This window comes from Pristiophorus japonicus, chromosome 2 (assembly GCF_044704955.1).
Source record: "Pristiophorus japonicus isolate sPriJap1 chromosome 2, sPriJap1.hap1, whole genome shotgun sequence".
Taxonomy (NCBI): domain Eukaryota; kingdom Metazoa; phylum Chordata; class Chondrichthyes; family Pristiophoridae; genus Pristiophorus; species Pristiophorus japonicus.
The window spans coordinates 240,474,477-240,492,762 of record NC_091978.1 but is presented as its reverse complement, the minus strand read 5'-3'; the positions used below and the strand labels follow the sequence as shown (position 1 = coordinate 240,492,762).

The 18,286-nt window shown below is 43.7% G+C and overlaps 1 protein-coding gene across 3 annotated transcripts in view; it reads left to right on the top strand.

Annotated features, from left to right (window-relative positions):
- mrpl1 (mitochondrial ribosomal protein L1) overlaps positions 1–18,286 on the top strand; it is a 77,189-nt gene that overhangs the window by 33,306 nt on the left and 25,597 nt on the right. For all 3 annotated transcript variants that reach the window (XM_070871105.1, XM_070871099.1, XM_070871100.1), the window contains one exon: positions 11,468–11,579. In XM_070871105.1, the coding sequence (XP_070727206.1) occupies positions 11,468–11,579 (112 nt within the window). The remainder of the gene's footprint in view (positions 1–11,467; positions 11,580–18,286) is intronic.

Genomic DNA, 18,286 nt, shown 5'->3' with positions numbered 1-18,286 from the left:
CCTCAGATTAGGAGACCAAAACTGAACACAATATTCCAGGTGAGGCCTCACCAAGGCTCTGTACAACTGCAGTAAGACCTCCCTGCTTCTATACTCAAATCCCCTAGCTATGAAGGCCAACATACCATTTGCCTTCTTCACCGCCTACTGAACCTGCATGCCAGCTTTCAATGACTGATGTACTATGACACCCAGGTCTCGCTGCACATCCCCTTTTCCTAATGTGCCGCCATTCAGATAATATTCTGCCTTCCTGTTTTTGCCACCAAAGTGGATAACCTCACATTTATTCACATTATACTGCATCTACCATGCGTTTGCCCACTCACCTAACCAGTCCAAGTCACCCTGCAGCCTTTTAGCGTCCTCCTCACAGCTCACACTGCCACCCAGCTTAGTGTCATCTGCAAACTTGGAAATATTACACTCAATTCCCTCATCCAAATCATTAATGTACATTGTAAATAGCTGGGGTCCCAGCACTGAGCTCTGCGGTATCCCACTAGTCACTGCCTGCCATTCTGAAAAGGACCCGTTTATCCTGACTCTCTGCTTTCTGTCTGCCAACCAGTTCTCTATCCACGTCAGTATATTACCCCCAATACCATGTGCTTTAATTTTGCACACCAATCTCTTGTGTGGGATCTTGTCAAAAGCCTTTTGAAAGTCCAAATACACCACATCCACTGGTTCTCCCTTATCCACTCTACCAGTTACATCCTCAAAAAATTCTAGAAGATTTGTCAAGCATGATTTCCCTTTCATAAATCCATGCTGACTTGGACCGATCCCGTCACTGCTTTCCAAATGTGCTGCTATTTCATCTTTAATAATTGATTCCAACATTTTCCCCACTACTGATGTCAGGCTAACTGGTCTATAATTACCTGTTTTCTCTCTCCCTCCTTTCTTAAAAAGTGGTGCTACATTAGCTACCCTCCAATCCATAGGAACCGATCCAGAGTCAATAGATTGTTGGAAAATGATCACCAATGCATTCACTATTTCTAGGGCTACTTCCTTAAGTACTCTGGGATGCAGAGTATCAGGCCTCGGGGATTTATCGGCCTTCAATCCCATCAACTTCCCGCCTAATAAGGATTTCCTTCAGTTCCTCCTTCTCACTAGACCCTCGGTTCCCTAGTATTTCCGAAAGGTTATTTGTGTCTTCCTTTGTGAAGACAGAACCAAAGTATTTGTTTAACTGGTCCGCCATTTCTTTGTTCCCCATTATAAATTCACCTGAATCTGACTGCAAGGGACCTATGTTTGTTTTCACTAATCTTTTTCTCTTCACATATCTCTAGAAGCTTTTGCAGTCAGTTTTTATGTTCCCAATAAGCTTCCTCTCATACTCTATTTTCCCCCTCCTAATTAAACCATTTGCCCTCCTCTGCTGTATTACAAAATTCTCCCGGTCCTCAGGTTTGCTGCTTTTTCTGGCCAATTTATATGCCTCTTCCTTGGATTTAACACTATCCTTAATTTCCCTTGTTAGCCACGGTTGAGCCACCTGCCCCGTTTTCTTTTTACTCCAGACAGGGATGTACAATTGTTGAAGTTCATCCATGTGATCTTTAAATGTTTGCCATTGCCTATCCACCGTCACCCTTTTAAGTATCACTCACCAGTCTATTCTAGCCAATTCACGTCTCATACCATTGAAGTTACTTTTCCTTAAGTTCAGAACCCTAGTCTCTGAGTTAACTGTGTCACCCTCCATCTTAATAAAGAATTATGGTCACTCTTCCCCAAGGGGCCTCGCACAACAAGATTGCTAATTAGTCCTTTCTCATTACACGTCACCCAGTCTAGGATGGCCAGCCCTCTAGTTGGTTCCTCGACATATTGGTCTAAAAAACCATCCCTAATACACTCGAGGAAATCCTCCGCCACCGCATTGCTACCAGTTTGGTTAGCCCAATCAATATGTTGATTGTCTGTGGAAAAGCTCTCCCAATTTTGGCATAATCCCCAGATGATAGTGAGGAGGACTTTGCAGACTGGGCTGGGTGTGTCACTGTCGTATCCGAAGCTGGTGCCGAGGTCAATGCCAGGTGGTACGCCGGTTTTATTCTTACTATTGTTTCTTGTAGCGGTTTGTTACAACTGAGTGGCTTGCTAGGCCATTTCAGAGGGCAGTTAAGAGTCAACCACACAGCTATGGAGTCACATATAAGCCAGACTAAGTAAGGACTGCAGATTTCATTCCCGAAAGGACATTAGTGAACCAGATGGGTTTTTAACGACAATCCGGTCGTTTCACCATTACTGACATTTGCCTTTTATTCCAGATTTATTTAATTAACTGAATTTAAATTCCCCAGCTGCCATGGTAGGATTTGTACTCACATCTCCAGATTATTAGTCCAGGATTCTGGATCACTGGCCCCGCAATGTAACCACTATACTACCTTCCCCCTATATAATGCATGCTATATAATGCATGTTCTTTCTTTTGTATAAGGTGATCATGTTGCAGAATGAAATTGAAGAGACAGTAGAATTTAATACTATTCATTCTCTGATATATATATGCAAAAGTGAGCTGTACAAGGACATCAAACTAACTGTGTTTTGCACCAGAGAAAGTGTAATCTGGGTTTTTTTGCAACAGCGTATATCTACATTAAAAATTATGTTTTATAAAGAAGTTATAACAGTGTGGAGAGGGAAAGCAAGTACAAAAGTTTAAAGGGCCAGCTTTCTCTGGACGTGCATTCTGGGATATGAACAAGAAATAGGAGCAGGAGTAGGCCAACTGGCCCCTCGAGCCTGCTCCGCCATTTATTACGATCATGGCTGATCAGATCTTGGCCTCAACTCCACTTCCCTGCCCTCTCCCAATAACCTTTGACTCCCTTATCCTTCAAAAATCTGTCTATCTCCACCTCAAATATATTCAGTGACCCAGCCACCACAGCCCTCTGGGGTAGAGAATTCCAAAGATTCACGACCCTCTGAGAGAAGAAATTCTTCCTCATTTCCGTTTTAAATAGGCGACCCCTTATTCTGAGACTATGCCCCCTAGTTCTAGATTACCCCACGTGAGGAATCATCCTCTCTGCATCTACCCTGTCAAGCCCCCTCAGAATCTTAAATGTTTCAATAAGATCACCTCTCATTCTTCTAAACTCCAATGAGTATGGGCCAAACCTACTCAACCTTTCTTCATATGACAACCCCTTCATCTCCAGAATCAACCTAGTGAACCTTCTCTGAACTGGCTTCAATGCAAGTATATCCCTCCTTAGATACACTGTTTTGAGTGCTGTTGAGGGAGATGACTCATTAGGGGAGAGCAACAGCAGCCAAGTTCATGGCACCGTGGCTGGCTCTGTTGTACAGGAGGGCATAAAAAAGAGTGGGAGAGCGATAGTGATAGGGGATTCAATCATAAGGGGAATAGATAGGCGTTTCTGCGGCCGCAATCGAGAGTCCAGGATGGTATGTTGCCTCCCTGGTGCAAGGGTCAAGGATGTCTCCGAGCGAGTGCAGGACATTCTGAAAAGGGAGGGAGAACAGCCAGTTGTCGTGGTGCACATTGGTACCAACGGCATAGGTAAAAAAAGGGATAAGGTCCTACGAGACGAATTTAAGGAGCTAGGAGTTAAATTAAACAGTAGGACCTCAAAAGTAGTAATCTCGGGATTACTACCAGTGCCACGTGCTAGTCAGAGTAGGAATCGCAGGATAGCACAGATGAATACGTGGCTTGAGCAGTGGTGCAGCAGGGAGGGATTCAAATTCGTGGGGCATTGGAACAGGTTCTGGGGGAGGTGGGACCAGTACAAACCGGACGGTCTGCACTTGGGCAGGAACGGAACCAATGTCCTAGGGGGAGTGTTTGCTAATGCTGTTGGTGAGGAGTTAAACTAATATGGCAGGGGGATGGGAACCAATAAAGGGAGACAGAGGGAAACAAAAAGGAGACAAAAACAAAAGACAGAAAAGAGATGAGTAAAAGTGGAGGGCAGAGAAACCAAAGGCAAGAAACAAAAAGGACCACTGAATATAAAAGGGCTGCAGGAGGGGTCAAAACTAAAAATCATGGTTTAAAAACTAGGATGAAAACACTCTACCTAAATGCTCGCAGCATTAGAAATAAAGTAAATGAGTTGACGACACAAATCATTACAAATGGGTATGATTTGGTGGCCATTACAGAGACATGGTTGCAAGGTGGCCAGGACTGGGAATTAAACGTACAGGGGTATCTGACGATTCGGAAAGATAGGCAGGAAGGGAAGGGAGGTGGGGTAGCTCTGTTAATAAGGGATGATATCAGGGCAGTTGTGAGGGATGATATTGGCGCCAATGAACAAAATGTTGAATCATTGTGTGTGGAGATTAGAGATAGTAAGGGGAAAAAGTCACTGGTCGGCATAGTTTATAGGCCCCCAAATAATAACTTCATGGTGGGGCGGGCAATAATCAAGGGAATAATGGAGGCATGTGAAAAAGGAACGGCAGTCATTCTGGGGGATTTTAACCTACATATCGATTGGTCAATCAAATCGCAGGGGGTAGCCTGGAGGAGGAATTCATAGAATGCATACGGGATTGTTTCTTAGAACAGTATGTAACAGAGCCTACAAGGGAGCAAGCCATTTTGGATCTGGTCCTGTGTAACGAGACAGGAAAAATAAACGATCTCCTCGTAAAAGATCCTCTCGGAATGAGTGATCACAATATGGTTGAATTTGTAATACAGATTGAAGATGAGGAAGTTGTGTCAGAAACGAGAGTACTATGCTTAAACAAAGGGGACTACAGTGGGATGAGGGCAGAGTTGGCTAAAGTAGACTGGAAACAAGGACTAAACGGTGGCACAATTGAGGAACAGTGGAGGACTTTTAAGGAGCTCTTTCATAATGCGCAACAAACATATATTCCAGTGAAAAAGAAGGGCGGCAAGCAAAGAGATAACCAGCCGTGGATAACCAAGGAAATAAAGGAAAGTATCAAATCAAAGACCAATGCGTATAAGGTGGCCAAGGTTAGTGGGAAACTAGAGGATTGGGAAGATTTTAAGCAACAGCAAAGAATGACTAAAAAAGCAATAAAGAAAGGGAAGATAGATTCTGAAGGTAAACTTGCGCAAAACATAAAAACAGATAGTAAAAGCTTTTACAGATATATAAAACGGAAAAGAGTGACTAAAGTAAATGTTGGTCCCTTAGAAGATGAAAAGGGGGATTTAATAATGGGAAATGTGGAAATGGCTGAGACCTTAAACAATTATTTTGCTTCCGTCTTCACAGTGGAAGACACAAAAACCATGCCAGAAATTGCTGGTCATAGGAATGTGGGAAGGGAGGACCTTGAGATGATCAATATCACTAGGGAGGTAGTGCTGGACTGACTAATGGGATTGAAGGTAGACAAGTCCCCTGGTCCTGATGAAATGCATCCCAGGGTATTAAAAGAGATGGCGGAAGTTATAGCAGATGCATTCGTTATAATCTACCAAAATTCTCTGGACTCTGGGGAGGTACCAGCGGATTGGAGAGCAGCTAATGTAACGCCTCTGTTTAAAAAAGGGGGCAGGCAAAAGGCAGGTAACTATAGGCCGGTTAGTTTAACATCTGTAGTGGGTAAAATGCTTGAAACTATCATTAAGGAAGAAATAGCGGGACATCTGGATAGGAATAGTGCAATCAAGCAGACGCAGCATGGATTCATGAAAGGGAAATCATGTTTAACTAACTTACTGGAATTCTTTGAGGATATAACGAGCATGGTGGATAGAGGTGTACCGATGGATGTGGATTTAGATTTCCAAAACGCATTCGATAAGGTGCCACACAAAAGATTACTGCAGAAGATAAAGGTACGCAGAGTCAGAGGAAATGTATTAGCATGGATAGAGAATTGGCTGGCGAACAGAAAGCAGAGAGTCGGGATAAATGGGTTCTTTTCCGGTTGGAAGTTAGTGGTTAGTGGTGTGCCACAGGAATCAATGCTTGGGCCACAACTGTTTACAATATACATAGATGACCTAGAGGAGGGGACAGAGTGTAGTGCAACAAAATTTGCAGATGACACTAAGATTAGTGGGAAAGCAGGTTGTGTAGAGGACTCAGAGAGGCTACAAGGAGATTTGGATAGGTTAAGCGAATGGGCTAAGGTTTGGCAGATGGAATACAATGTCGGAAAGTATGAGGTCATCCACCTTGGAGAAAAAAAACAGTAAAAGGGAATATTATTTGAATGGGGAGAAATTACAATATGCTGTGGTGCAGAGGGACCTGGGGGTCCTTGTGCATGAATCTCAAAAGGTTAGTTTACAGGTGCAGCAGGTAATCAGGAAGGCAAATGGAATGTTGGCCTTCATTGCGAAAGGGATGGAGTACAAAAGCAGGGAGGTGTTGCTGCAACTGTAGAAGGTATTGGTAAGGCCGCACTTGGAGTACTGCGTGCAGTTTTGGTCACCTTACTTAAGGAAGGATATACTAGCTTTGGAGGGGGTACAGAGACGATTCACTCGGCTGATTCCGGAGATGAGGGGGTTACCTTATGATGATAGATTGAGTAGACTGGGTCTTTACTCATTGGAGTTCAGAAGGATGAGGGGTGATCTTATAGAAACATTTAAAATAATGAAAGGGATAGACAAGATAGAGACAGAGAGGTTGTTTCCACTGGTGGGGGAGACTAGAACTAGGGGGCACAGCCTCAAAATACGGAGGAGCCAATTTAAAACCGAGTTGAGAAAGAATTTCTTCTCCCAGAGGGTTGTGAATCTGTGGAATTCTCTGCCCAAGGTAGCAGTTGAGGCTGGCTCTTTGAATGTTTTCAAGTCAAAGATAGATAGATTTTTAAGCAATAAGGGAATTAAGGGTTACGGGGAGAGGGCGGGTAAGTGGAGCTGAGTCCACGACCAGATCAGCCATGATCTTATTGAATGGCAGAGCAGGCTCGAGGGGCTAGATGGCCTACTCCTGTTCCTAATTCTTATGTTCTTAAATAAGGAGACTAATACTGTATGCAGTACTCCAGGTGCGGTCTTACCAACTCCCTGTACAGTTGTAGCAGGACTTCCTTACTTTTATATTCCATCCCCCTTGCAATGAAGGCCAATATTCCATTTGATTTCCTAATTACTTGCTGAGAGAAGCAATCTGTCAATAGTGTGATGAGGTGAGACTGGGTGGTGACTTTGCTGGAAACACTTGCAGCCTCTGGAAAGTTAAATGTTTGCTGGGAATGCAGTCAGCAACCGCTTCTGCCTGAGGAAAGTGATCAACTGTGAGGTGGGAGCTTTTATAGTACATTTCATGCTGTCAATCGGATCACTGGGCACCCAACTTGCACTTCAAGCTGACAAATGTGGTCCCTGAGCTGCGTGAATCCTGTGGTCATGCAGGGAAAATTGAATGGTAAACCTAAAAATGGAGTGATTATGTGCACGAACATTTTTGTGTACTTCTGTGCATGCCGGCGTGGACTCCGACCTTGCGCATGCGCGCTCGCTCCACTCGCACATGCGCAATACGATATGAGGAAGCCGGAGGTGGGGCCTGCAGAACCACGTTACCGAGCTTGGAGCTTAGTCTAAGCCTGCTGCTGGGCCTTTGCGTTATCTATCGAAACTCAATAACTGTACTGAAGATACCTCCAGAGCTTTTGCCTGTAATATAGCTGTGATTATCTGGAGGAACATTTTTGCGACCTTCTGAGAGAGAGAGAGGGGAAATCGGAGGTGGGAGAGAGAGTGGTGGGGGCAGGGAAGAGACCGGGTCCGAGAGCGGGATCGGGAGACCGGGTCCGAGAGCGGGATCGGGAGACCGGGTCCGAGAGCGGGATCGGGAGACCGGGTCCGAGAGCGAGAGCGGGAGACCGGATCCAAGAGCGGGAGACCGGGTCCGAGAGCGGGATCGGGAGACCGGGTCCGAGAGCGGGATCGGGAGACCGGGTCCGAGAGCGGGATCGGGAGACCGGGTCCGAGAGCGGGAGACCAGGTCTGAGAGCGGGATCGGGAGTCCGGGAGCGGGATCGGGAAACCGGGTCCGAGAGCGGGAGCGGGAGACCGGGTCCGAGAGCGGAATCGGGAGACCGGGTCCGAGAGCGGGGTCGGGACACCGGGTCCGAGACCGGGTCCGAGAGCGGGATCGGGAGATTGGGTCCGAGAGCGGGAGAGCGGGAGACCGGGTCCGAGAGCGGGAGAGCGGGAGACCGGGTCCGAGAGCGGGATCGGGAGACCGGGTCCGAGAGCGGGATCGAGAGACCGGGTCCGAGAGCGGGATCGGGAGACCGGGTCCGAGAGCGGGATCGGGAGATGGGCAGAGAGGAGAGCGAGAGTGCGGGGGGAGAGAGACTGGAGCAGAGCGAGATCAACAGAGATAGACTGGGGGAGGGAGAAGCTGGGAGAAGGTGGAGAGAGGGGATCGGAGTGGAGAGAGAGGGAACTTGGGGAGAGGAGGTCAGTTCAGGAACTCGTGGGGAGGGGTGTAGAGAACACAGTGGGGATGGGGGAAGAATGTGATCCAGGTCTAGAGGTGGGGGCGGGGTGGGGCGGGCGGGCGGGGGGAGAGTTGAGAGCGAGAACGTGATCCAGATGGTAAGATGGATCATGTTTTTCCAAACCCACCCCCTTTACACCGCACCATGATCTCCCTCTCCCCCTACACTTGGTTGATTTCTCGGAAAGTTCGGCATGGCATTTGTGGCAAGTGACATCATTGTACTGGACGAAATCCGGAATTCACGACACTGTCACTATTCACCTTGTAACCAATAAACCTGTTAACAATCAGCGGTGCACACACACTGCCCCATCTAAGGCGGGAAGGGGGGTGGGGTAACGTCAGGAACTTGTTGGCGGGGGGGAAGATCATGAATCCATGGGCGGGGCGGGGGGAGACTTGGGCAGGGGGAGGTGATCAGGAACTAGGACGGGGGAGAAGGACAGGAACTAGATTGGGGAGAGGAGGTCTGGAATTTGAGTCGGGTGGGGGAGAAGGAGGATGTCAGAAACCTGTGGGGGTGGGAAGGGGGGGCGGTGCGGGGGAGTAGGTCAGGAACTTGGGCTTGGAGGGAAAGTCAGGCTTTTGGGCAGTGGGAGAGTGGCGCAGGAACTTGTTTGGGGGTTGGGAGAAGGTCTTAACCCGTGAGAGTGAGTCCTGTCTGTTCCAAGTGAGCTCTGTTCTGTCTGGAGTCGGTAGTCAGAATGGCTCGAATTACACTTTGCAAAGTCACTGATTACACAGGCAGGGCGATTCAAATTACACAATCCAGAGAAACTGCTGGGTGTGTCTTCTCCTCCAAGGGGACCAATCAGAGCTTTAGGTGTTGCAAACTAATGCTTTCACTAAGAAAGGAGCTTAAAGGTCTGTCAACAAGATGATAATGATTTGAATTTGGTTGTCCGCCTCTACCATTCGGGTCATTGCTATACCAGTAAACGCGTCCGAGGGAAGAACGGGTGGGGGCGGAATGACGGTGGGTTTCCGACCAGCTCCAACTTATTTCAAATTTCCCACACGACCAGCCGCTGATCACGTCTCTACGGACCCCAGAAAATTCCAGTCGATGCATTTAAGGGGCAGCAAGATCAGCATATGAGGGGAAAGGGAATAAAGGGTTATGCTAATAGAGTTACGTAAGGAAGGATGGGAAGAGGCTCAAATGGAGCATAAACATGGACTAGTTGGGCCGAATGTTTCTGTGCCAAATATTCCATGTAATTCTCCCATCGGAATGGATCTAAAGGTCAAGCAATTTACATAAGGAAGCTGAAAAGTGGATCAGTGCATTTTTAACTAAATCCCTGGATATAAGACCATCTTCAGTCTTGACTTTGAGGATGAAGATAAAGTTTGATGTGCCTAATTATGTTTTATTGAGAGTTTGAAGGACAGCCAAAAGTCCTTTATTATAGTTACATGTTATTAAACTAAACGTCCGTTAAATTAAAATGTTTCAAACGCTGCCACGTTACAATGTGTATATACTGTGTTGCTATTTTTATATAGTGAGTGACTAATGAGTTGGTTTATGTCAGATTGAAGTGTTAATTTTCACTAGATCGGTTTCATCAGTTGACAGTATTATTCCATGCATACAATATGTTTTATTCTCAGTTTTCAAGTTGAGTTTTTGAATATTATTTTGCTAAACTCATTTTGAAGATTTGAGATTTATTTTTTCCTTTTTTGGCAGAGTAAACACTGATTTATGAAAGGGAAATTGTCTTTGGCAAATCTGTTAAGAGTTTTTGAGGTTGTAACTAGCAGGGTAGATAAGGGGGAACCAGTGGATGTCGTGTATTTGGATTTTCAAAAAGGATTTGATAAGGTGCCACACAAGGGCTCATAGGATTGGGGGTAATATATTAGCATGGATTGAGGATTGGTTAATGGACAGAAAAGAGAGAGTAGGCAAGCTGTAACTAGCAAGGTACCACAGGATTAGTGCTTGGGCCTCAACTATTTACAATCTATATCAATGACTTAGATGAGGGGTCTGAGTGAAATGTATCCAAGTTTGCTGACGATACAAAGTTAGGTGGGAAAGTAAGTTGTGAGGAGGACACAAAGAGCCTGCAAAGGAATATAGACAGGTTAAACAAGTGGGCAAGAATGTGGCAAATGGAATATAATGTGGGGAAATGTGAAATTATTCACTTTGGTAGGAAAAATAGAAAAGCAGAATATTTTTTAAATGGTGAGAGATTGGGAAATGTTGGCATTCCGAAAGACCTGGGTGTCCTTGTACATGAATCACTAAAAATTAACATGCAGGTACAGCAAGCAATTAGGAAAGCAAATGGTATGTTCGGCTTTATTACAAAAGGAGTATAAGGGTAAAGAAGTCTTACTGCAATTGTACAGGGCTTTGGTGACACCACACTTGGCGGACTGTGCACAGTTTTGGTCTCCTTACCTAAAGAAGGATATACTTTTTTCGTTCACGGGATGCGGGCATCGCTGGCAAGGCCAGCATTTAGTGCCTAACCCTAACTGCTCTTGAGAACCACCTTCTTGAACCATTTGCCTTAGAGGGAGTGCAACAAAGGTTCTCTAGAGTAATTCCTGGGAAGAGAGGATTATCCTATGAGGAGAGATTAAGTAGACTCGGCCTATATGTACTAGAGTTTAGAAGAATGAGAGGTGATCTTATTGAAACATATAAAATTCTTAAGGGGCTTGACAGGGTAGAGGAGAAACTTCTTCACTCGGTGGGTTGTGAATCTGTGGAATTCTCTACCCCAGAGGGCTGTGCATGCTCAGTCATTGAGTATATTCAAGACAGAGATCGATAGATTTTTTTGGATATTGAGAGAAGCAAGGGCTATGGGGATAGTGCGAGAAGGTGGAGTTGAAGTAGAAGATCAGCCATGATCTTGTTGAATGGCGGAGCAGGTTCGAAGGGCCGAATGGCCTACTCCTGCTCCTATTTCTGATGTTCTAAGTAATTTATTGTGCATCATTGAAAGCTTACAAACACTTTGTTTAATTTTCAGATCTTGGATGATGAAATTCAGGCAGATTTCTATGTGTCTGTTCCTGACATGGTATCAAAACTGGTGCCTCTTAAGAACAAGCTAAGGAAAAAGTTTCCTAAAAGCAAACGGGGTAAGGAAATAATGGCCAGAGTTATATACTCATGTTTGAGGAGTAAGAAGTGAGAAAATGTAAACTCTCCAGTGGAATTATAATATGGATCTATCCATTATTAGTGTTTCCCTGCAGAAACCATAAAATACCAAGTAGATTACTGAATGATGCTTGAAGAGACAAATTAGGCTGCTTATTGCAACTAAGACCTAGTTTCAGCTTTCTTTCAGGTTTATAGTGTGAACATGCTCACCAAGCTGAGGGAATCCCTCATTTAAAATGCCTTAGGCGTGTTAGTAACTTTCATTGGCATTAACATGTTATTTAACATCAGGACTTTTAACATTCAAAATGCAATTACGTTGTGTGGCTACTGGTTTCAAGGTGCTGTATTTATTGTGATTTGTAATTAATAAGGTCGATCAGCTACCTTGATATTTTTCATATTCAAACATTTTTCAAAATATTTCTATTTAATTGTATACGAATTATTTTCTATATTTTTATAATGGCTGTTAAGGTTGAAACAAAATAACACACTTAATTCACGTTATAGAAACATAGAAAATAGGTGCAGGAGTAGGCCATTCGGCCCTTCTAGCCTGCACCGCCATTCAATGAGTTCATGGCTGAACATGCAACTTCAGTACCCCATTCCTGCTTTCTCACCATACCCCTTGATTCCCCTAGTAGTAAGGACTTCATCTAACTCCTTTTTGAATATATTTAGTGAATTGGCCTCAACAACTTTCTGTGGTAGAGAATTCCACAGGTTCACCACTCTCTGGGTGAAGAAATTCCTCCTCATCTCAGTCCTAAATGGCTTCCCCTTATCCTTAAACTGTGTCCCCTGGTTCTGGACTTCCCCAACATTGGGAAAATTCTTCCTGCATCTAACCTGTCTAACCCCGTCAGAATTTTAAACGTTTCTATGAGGTCCCCTCTCATTCTTCTGAACTCCAGTGAATACAAGCCCAGTTGATCCAGTCTTTCTTGATAGGTCAGTCCCGCCATCCCGGGAATCAGTCTGATGAACCTTCGCTGCACTCCCTCAATAGCAAGAATGTCCTTCCTCAAGTCAGGAGACCAAAACTGTACACAATACTCCAGGTGTGGCCTCACCAAGGCCCTGTACAATTGTAGCAACACCTCCCTGCTCCTGTACTCAAATCCCCTCACTATGAAGGCCAACATGCCATTTGCTTTCTTAACCGCCTGCTGTACCTGCATGCCAACCTTCAATGACTGATGTACCATGATACCCAGGTCTCTTTGCACCTCCCCTTTTCCTAATCTGTCACCATTCAGATAATAGTCTGTCTCTCTGTTTTTGCCACCAAAGTGGATAACCTCACATTTATCCACATTATACTTCATCTGCCATGCATTTGCCCACTCACCTAACCTATCCAAGTCGCTCTGCAGCCTCATAGCATCCTCCTCGCAGCTCACACTGCCACCCAACTTAGTGTCATCCGCAAATTTGGAGATACTACATTTAATCCCCTCGTCTAAATCATTAATGTACAGTGTAAACAGCTGGGGCCCCAGCACAGAACCTTGCGGTACCCAACTAGTCACTGCCTGCCATTCTGAAAAGTCCCCATTTACTCCTACTCTTTGCTTCCTGTCTGACAACCAGTTCTCAATCCATGTCAGCACACTACCCCCAATCCCATGTGCTTTAACTTTGCACATTAATCTCTTGTGTGGGACCTTGTCGAAAGCCTTCTGAAAGTCCAAATATACCACATCAACTGGTTCTCCCTTGTCCACTCTACTGGAAACATCCTCAAAAAATTCCAGAAGATTTGTCAAGCATGATTCCCCGTTCACAAATCCATGCTGACTTGAACCTATCATATTACCTCTTTCCAAATGCACTGCTATGACATCCTTAATAATTGATTCCATCATTTTACCCACTACCGATGTCAGGCTGACCGGTCTATAATCCCCTGTTTTCTCTCTCCCTCCTTTTTTAAAAAGTGGGGTTACATTGGCTACCCTCCACTCCATAGGAACTGATTCAGAGTCAATGGAATGTTGGAAAATGACTGTCAATGCATCCACTATTTCCAAGGTCACCTCCTTAAGTACTCTGGGATGCAGTCCATCAGGCCCTGGGGATTTATCGGCCTTCAATCCCATCAATTTCCCCAACACAATTTCCCGACTAATAAGGATTTCCCTCAGTTCCTCCTCCTTACTAGACCCTCCGACCACTTTTATATCCGGAAGGTTGTTTGTGTCCTCCTCAGTGAATACCGAACCAAAGTACTTGTTCAATTGGTCCGCCATTTCTTTGTTCCCCGTTATGACTTCCCCTGATTCTGACTGCAGGGGACCTACGTTTGTCTTTACTAACCTTTTTCTCTTTACATATCTATAGAAACTTTTGCAATCCGTCTTAATGTTCCCTGCAAGCTTCTTCTCTGTTAGAAAGTACAGTGGTGCAGTCATGCTGTTTTTAGGTAGCAAAATTATCAGGCTTGCACTAAATGTTTTAGACCCTGAATAGATCTGTGTTGGCAAAACAAACAAAACATATTTCCCCAATTTTCTACCATCTCCTGAAGGTGCCGACTCATAGAATTATGGCCTCACAAGTGCCATCCAACACCCCCCCCGCGCCCCACCAATATCTTCCTCAGATGCCATTTTTCATACATGAGCCTAGTCCATGAGCGTGGGTAGGCATTTTAACTCTTGGGGCCAAATCTGCCCTTTGCCAACATGGAGATGTGCACACTTTCCAGCAGGAACCGATGAATGACAATCATAATCAACAATACAACTTGCATTTGTATAGCACCTTTTTTTTAACATAGAGAATCGTCCCAAGGTGTTTCACAGTGGCGTAATAAATGAACGCTGACCAAAGAAGCAGCTATTAGGAGGGCTGACCAAAAGCTTGATCAAAGAGGTGGTTTTTAAGGAGGGCCTTAAAGGAGCAGAGGTTGGTAGAAGGGCTTAGACAGGGAATTGCAGAGTGAGGGTCGAGGCTGCTGAATACACAACTGCCAAGGATAGGGGGGAGGATGCACAAAGTCCAGTCAGCAGAGTGGAGAGTTCTGGAGGGGCTAGAGGATGTTGTAGAATTCGGGGAAGGCAATGTCATGAAGAAGTTTAAATGCTAGGTTGGGAGTTTTAAATTGGAGGTGTTGGGATCCGGAAGCCAATATAGGTCAGCAAGCACAGGAGTGATGTATGAGCAAGACTTAGTGCAGGATAGCATACGGGCAGCAGGGATTTGGATGAGCTGAAGTTTACAAAGGGTGGTGGATGGAAGGCTAGCTAGGAGATTGAATTATTGTAAAAATAGGAGTTTAGTACTCATTCACATTGTAGAAAATAGTTGAATTCTTTATCCCACATAACTATAGTCAAAGGAGCAATTCTGCCCATCGTGCTGTGCCACTCTGACAGAGCTGTCCCATTCCCTAGTTCTTTCCCTACAATCTATTCATTTTTCTCTTTTAAATATTTATTCAACTTATCTTTTAAAATGTATTATGGATTCTGCTTCCCCAACTATTTCTGGTAGGAAAATCCATGTCTGAATAAAACTTTGCATAAAAAGACTTCTTAACTTCTCCCTTGATTCTTTTGGTGCTGATCTAAAATTTATAGCCTCTAGTTATTGACCCACTAATCAGTGGAAATAGTCTTTCCCAGTTTACATAGAAACATATAAAATAGGTGCAGGAGTAGGCCATTTGGCCCTTCGAGCCTGCACCACCATTCAATAAGATCATGGCTGATCATTCCCTCAGTACCCCTTTCCAGCTTTCTCTCCATACCCCTTGATCCCTTTAGCCGTAAGGGCCATATCTAACTCCCTCTTGAATATATCCAATGAACTGGCATCAACAACTCTCTGCGGCAGGGAATTCCACAGGTTAACAACTCTCTGAGTGAAGAAGTTTCTCCTCATCTTGGTCCTAAATGGCCTACCCCTTATCCTAAGACTGTGTTGCCTGGTTCTGGACTTCCCCAACATTGGGAACATTCTAACCTGTCCCGTCCCATCAGAATCTTATATGTTTCGATGAGATCCCCTCTCATCCTTCTGAATTCCAATGTATAAAGGCCCAGTCAATCCAGTCTCTCCTCATATGTCAGTCCAGCCATCCCGGGAATCAGTCTGGTGAACCTTCGTTGCACTCTCTCAATAGCAAGAACGTCCTTCCTCAGATTAGGAGACCAAAACTGAACATAATATTCCAGGTGAGGCCTCACCAAGGCCCTGTACAACTGCAGTAAGACATCCCTGCTCCTATACTCAAATCCCCCAGCTATGAAGGCCAACATACCATTTGCCTTCTTCACTGCCTGCTGTACCTGCATGCCAACTTTCAATGACTGATGAACCATGACACCCAGGTCTCGTTGTACCTCCCCTGTTCCTAATCTGCCACCATAATTACTTTATCAAAATTTTGAACACCTTTATTAGATCTCCTCTTAACCATTTTTGTTCCAATTAAAAGAGCACTAGTTTTTCTTGTGTCTCCTCAATTAAAACTTCTTCACTCCAGGTGTCATCTTACAGAATCCTTTCTGTATCCTTCCTAAAGTAAGTTGCTCATAGGTGGACACAATATTCTAACTAGTCTAATCAATATAGATTTAGCATTAACTCTTTGTTCCTGTAATCTGTATGCCTGTTTATAAAACCTAGGATTCAAAATGCTTTTTTTACAGCTTAATAAACTTGTTCTCCCACTTTTAAAGATTTGTCTATATGAACTCCTAAGTCTCTGCTCCTCTACTCCTTTTCAAGTTTTACCATTTAATGTAAGTTCTCTGTATTGTTTATTTCAAAACATTAAATTTCAACTGACATCAATCTGCCCAATCTCCTAACTTGTCTGTATCCTCCTGGAGTCACTTACAGTCCTCTTCACAGTTAACCACGCTCACCATTTTTGTGTCATCTGAAATTTTTGATGCTTTGCCCTGATAGACAAGTTCAGATCATTTATTTATGTATATGGACATGTAATGGTTCCAATACTGACCCCTCAGGGACACCACTCTATACATCCCTCCAGTCCAAAAATTATCCATTCAGTACTACTTTGTTTTCTGCCCTTTAACCAACTTCTTAACCATGCTGCCACATTCCCTTTAATACCTTGACTTTATAAACAAGCCTCCTATGCAGCACCTTATTAAACACCTTTTTATGCTTTATGTCCAGGGGTACAGATGAAAATGTACCCCAATCTTTTGATAGGCGCCAACAATAGAAATCCTGGACGGTATATTACATTCTGTTGCTGTTGTACCTGATCTTTACCACTTGGTGGCGCTATAGCAAACTTTTATATTGAAATCAAATCTGACATGTATAAATTGGAGCAATGTTCCCTGTTAACTGATGTCCTTATGATTGTGATTTGTTATAATGATGTCAAATGCTCCTTTAGAGCTGTAAGTGGGAATTTGGTGGTGGTTATGGTAGTAATGGAAACAGATTAGATAGCCACCAGCCAGAACTCAGAGTGTGAGAATACATTACAGCATTCTAACTCTTAAATATTGTTTGCGTTTTATTAGATACAAGCTTTGCAATTTCTTCCCTAAATCTCTCCGCCTCTCTATCTCTTTGTCCACTTTTAAGACATTCCTTAAAACCTACCTCTTTGACCAAGCTTTTGGTCACCTGTTCTTTATCTAGCTCACTGTTATATTTTGTTTGATGAATTGGAAAAGCTCCAAAAAAGATGACAACACTAAGTTCGGTACACATATAACAACTTGCATGTATATAGCACCTTTAACATTGTAAAAGTCCCAAGGTGCTTCACATGAGCGATTATCAAACAAAATATGACAGTGAGCTAGATAAAGAACAGGTGACCAAAAGCTTGGTCAAAGAGGTAGGTTTTAAGGAATGTCTTAAAAGTGGACAAAGAGGTAGAGAGGCGGAGAGATTTAGGGAAGAAATTGCAAAGCTTGTATCTAATAAAACGCAAGCAATATTTAAGAGTTAGAATGCTGTAATGTATTCTCACACTCTGAGTTCTGGCTGGTGGCTATCTAATCTGTTTTAGTGTTGTTGATAGTATTCAGCTTGACATCCAAATTCTCCAGTGTGTTAAAGAGATGTTCGTTTTCAGTCCTGTACAGGATTTCATCCATTTTTGCTATGTTGCGTAACATTCATGTTTCAGCATAGTACCACCAAGTGGCTCAAATCAACTACAAGAGTATATTACTTTTTAATCAAAATTAGGTACAGCATCATCCATTGGCAAGAATCAAATGCTACATGATTGTAGGCAAACAGGAACATTTTCAATTGTTGGAAGGTTTTTTTTGTATGAAAAAGGACATTGAAAATAATATCTTAATTAGGTGCACTTTGAGACTGCAGAAAATCTGTAGCTTTTAGTGCAATTTGGTCCCAGACCAACAGCTTGACTCAGCTGTTCCTTTCTAAATCTAATTGTTTTTTGCTGTCTTTCAGTGCTTTTATTTATTTTGTTTAAAGAAATCCTACAGTAGTCCTTTCAAGTTAATGATGCAAATGATAGATTAAATTGAATAAACAAAACAATGTATTTTATTGCTGTGCTATTTGGCGTGATGTCTGCTTAAGCCAGTCGCCATGAAATTGTTTTCTTAAACAAAGTCCCTTAGTGGAACTCATTCTGAATCAGCAATTCAATTTGTGTAATTTTAAATGTTGAAATTTCCTGTAACATCACTACAGT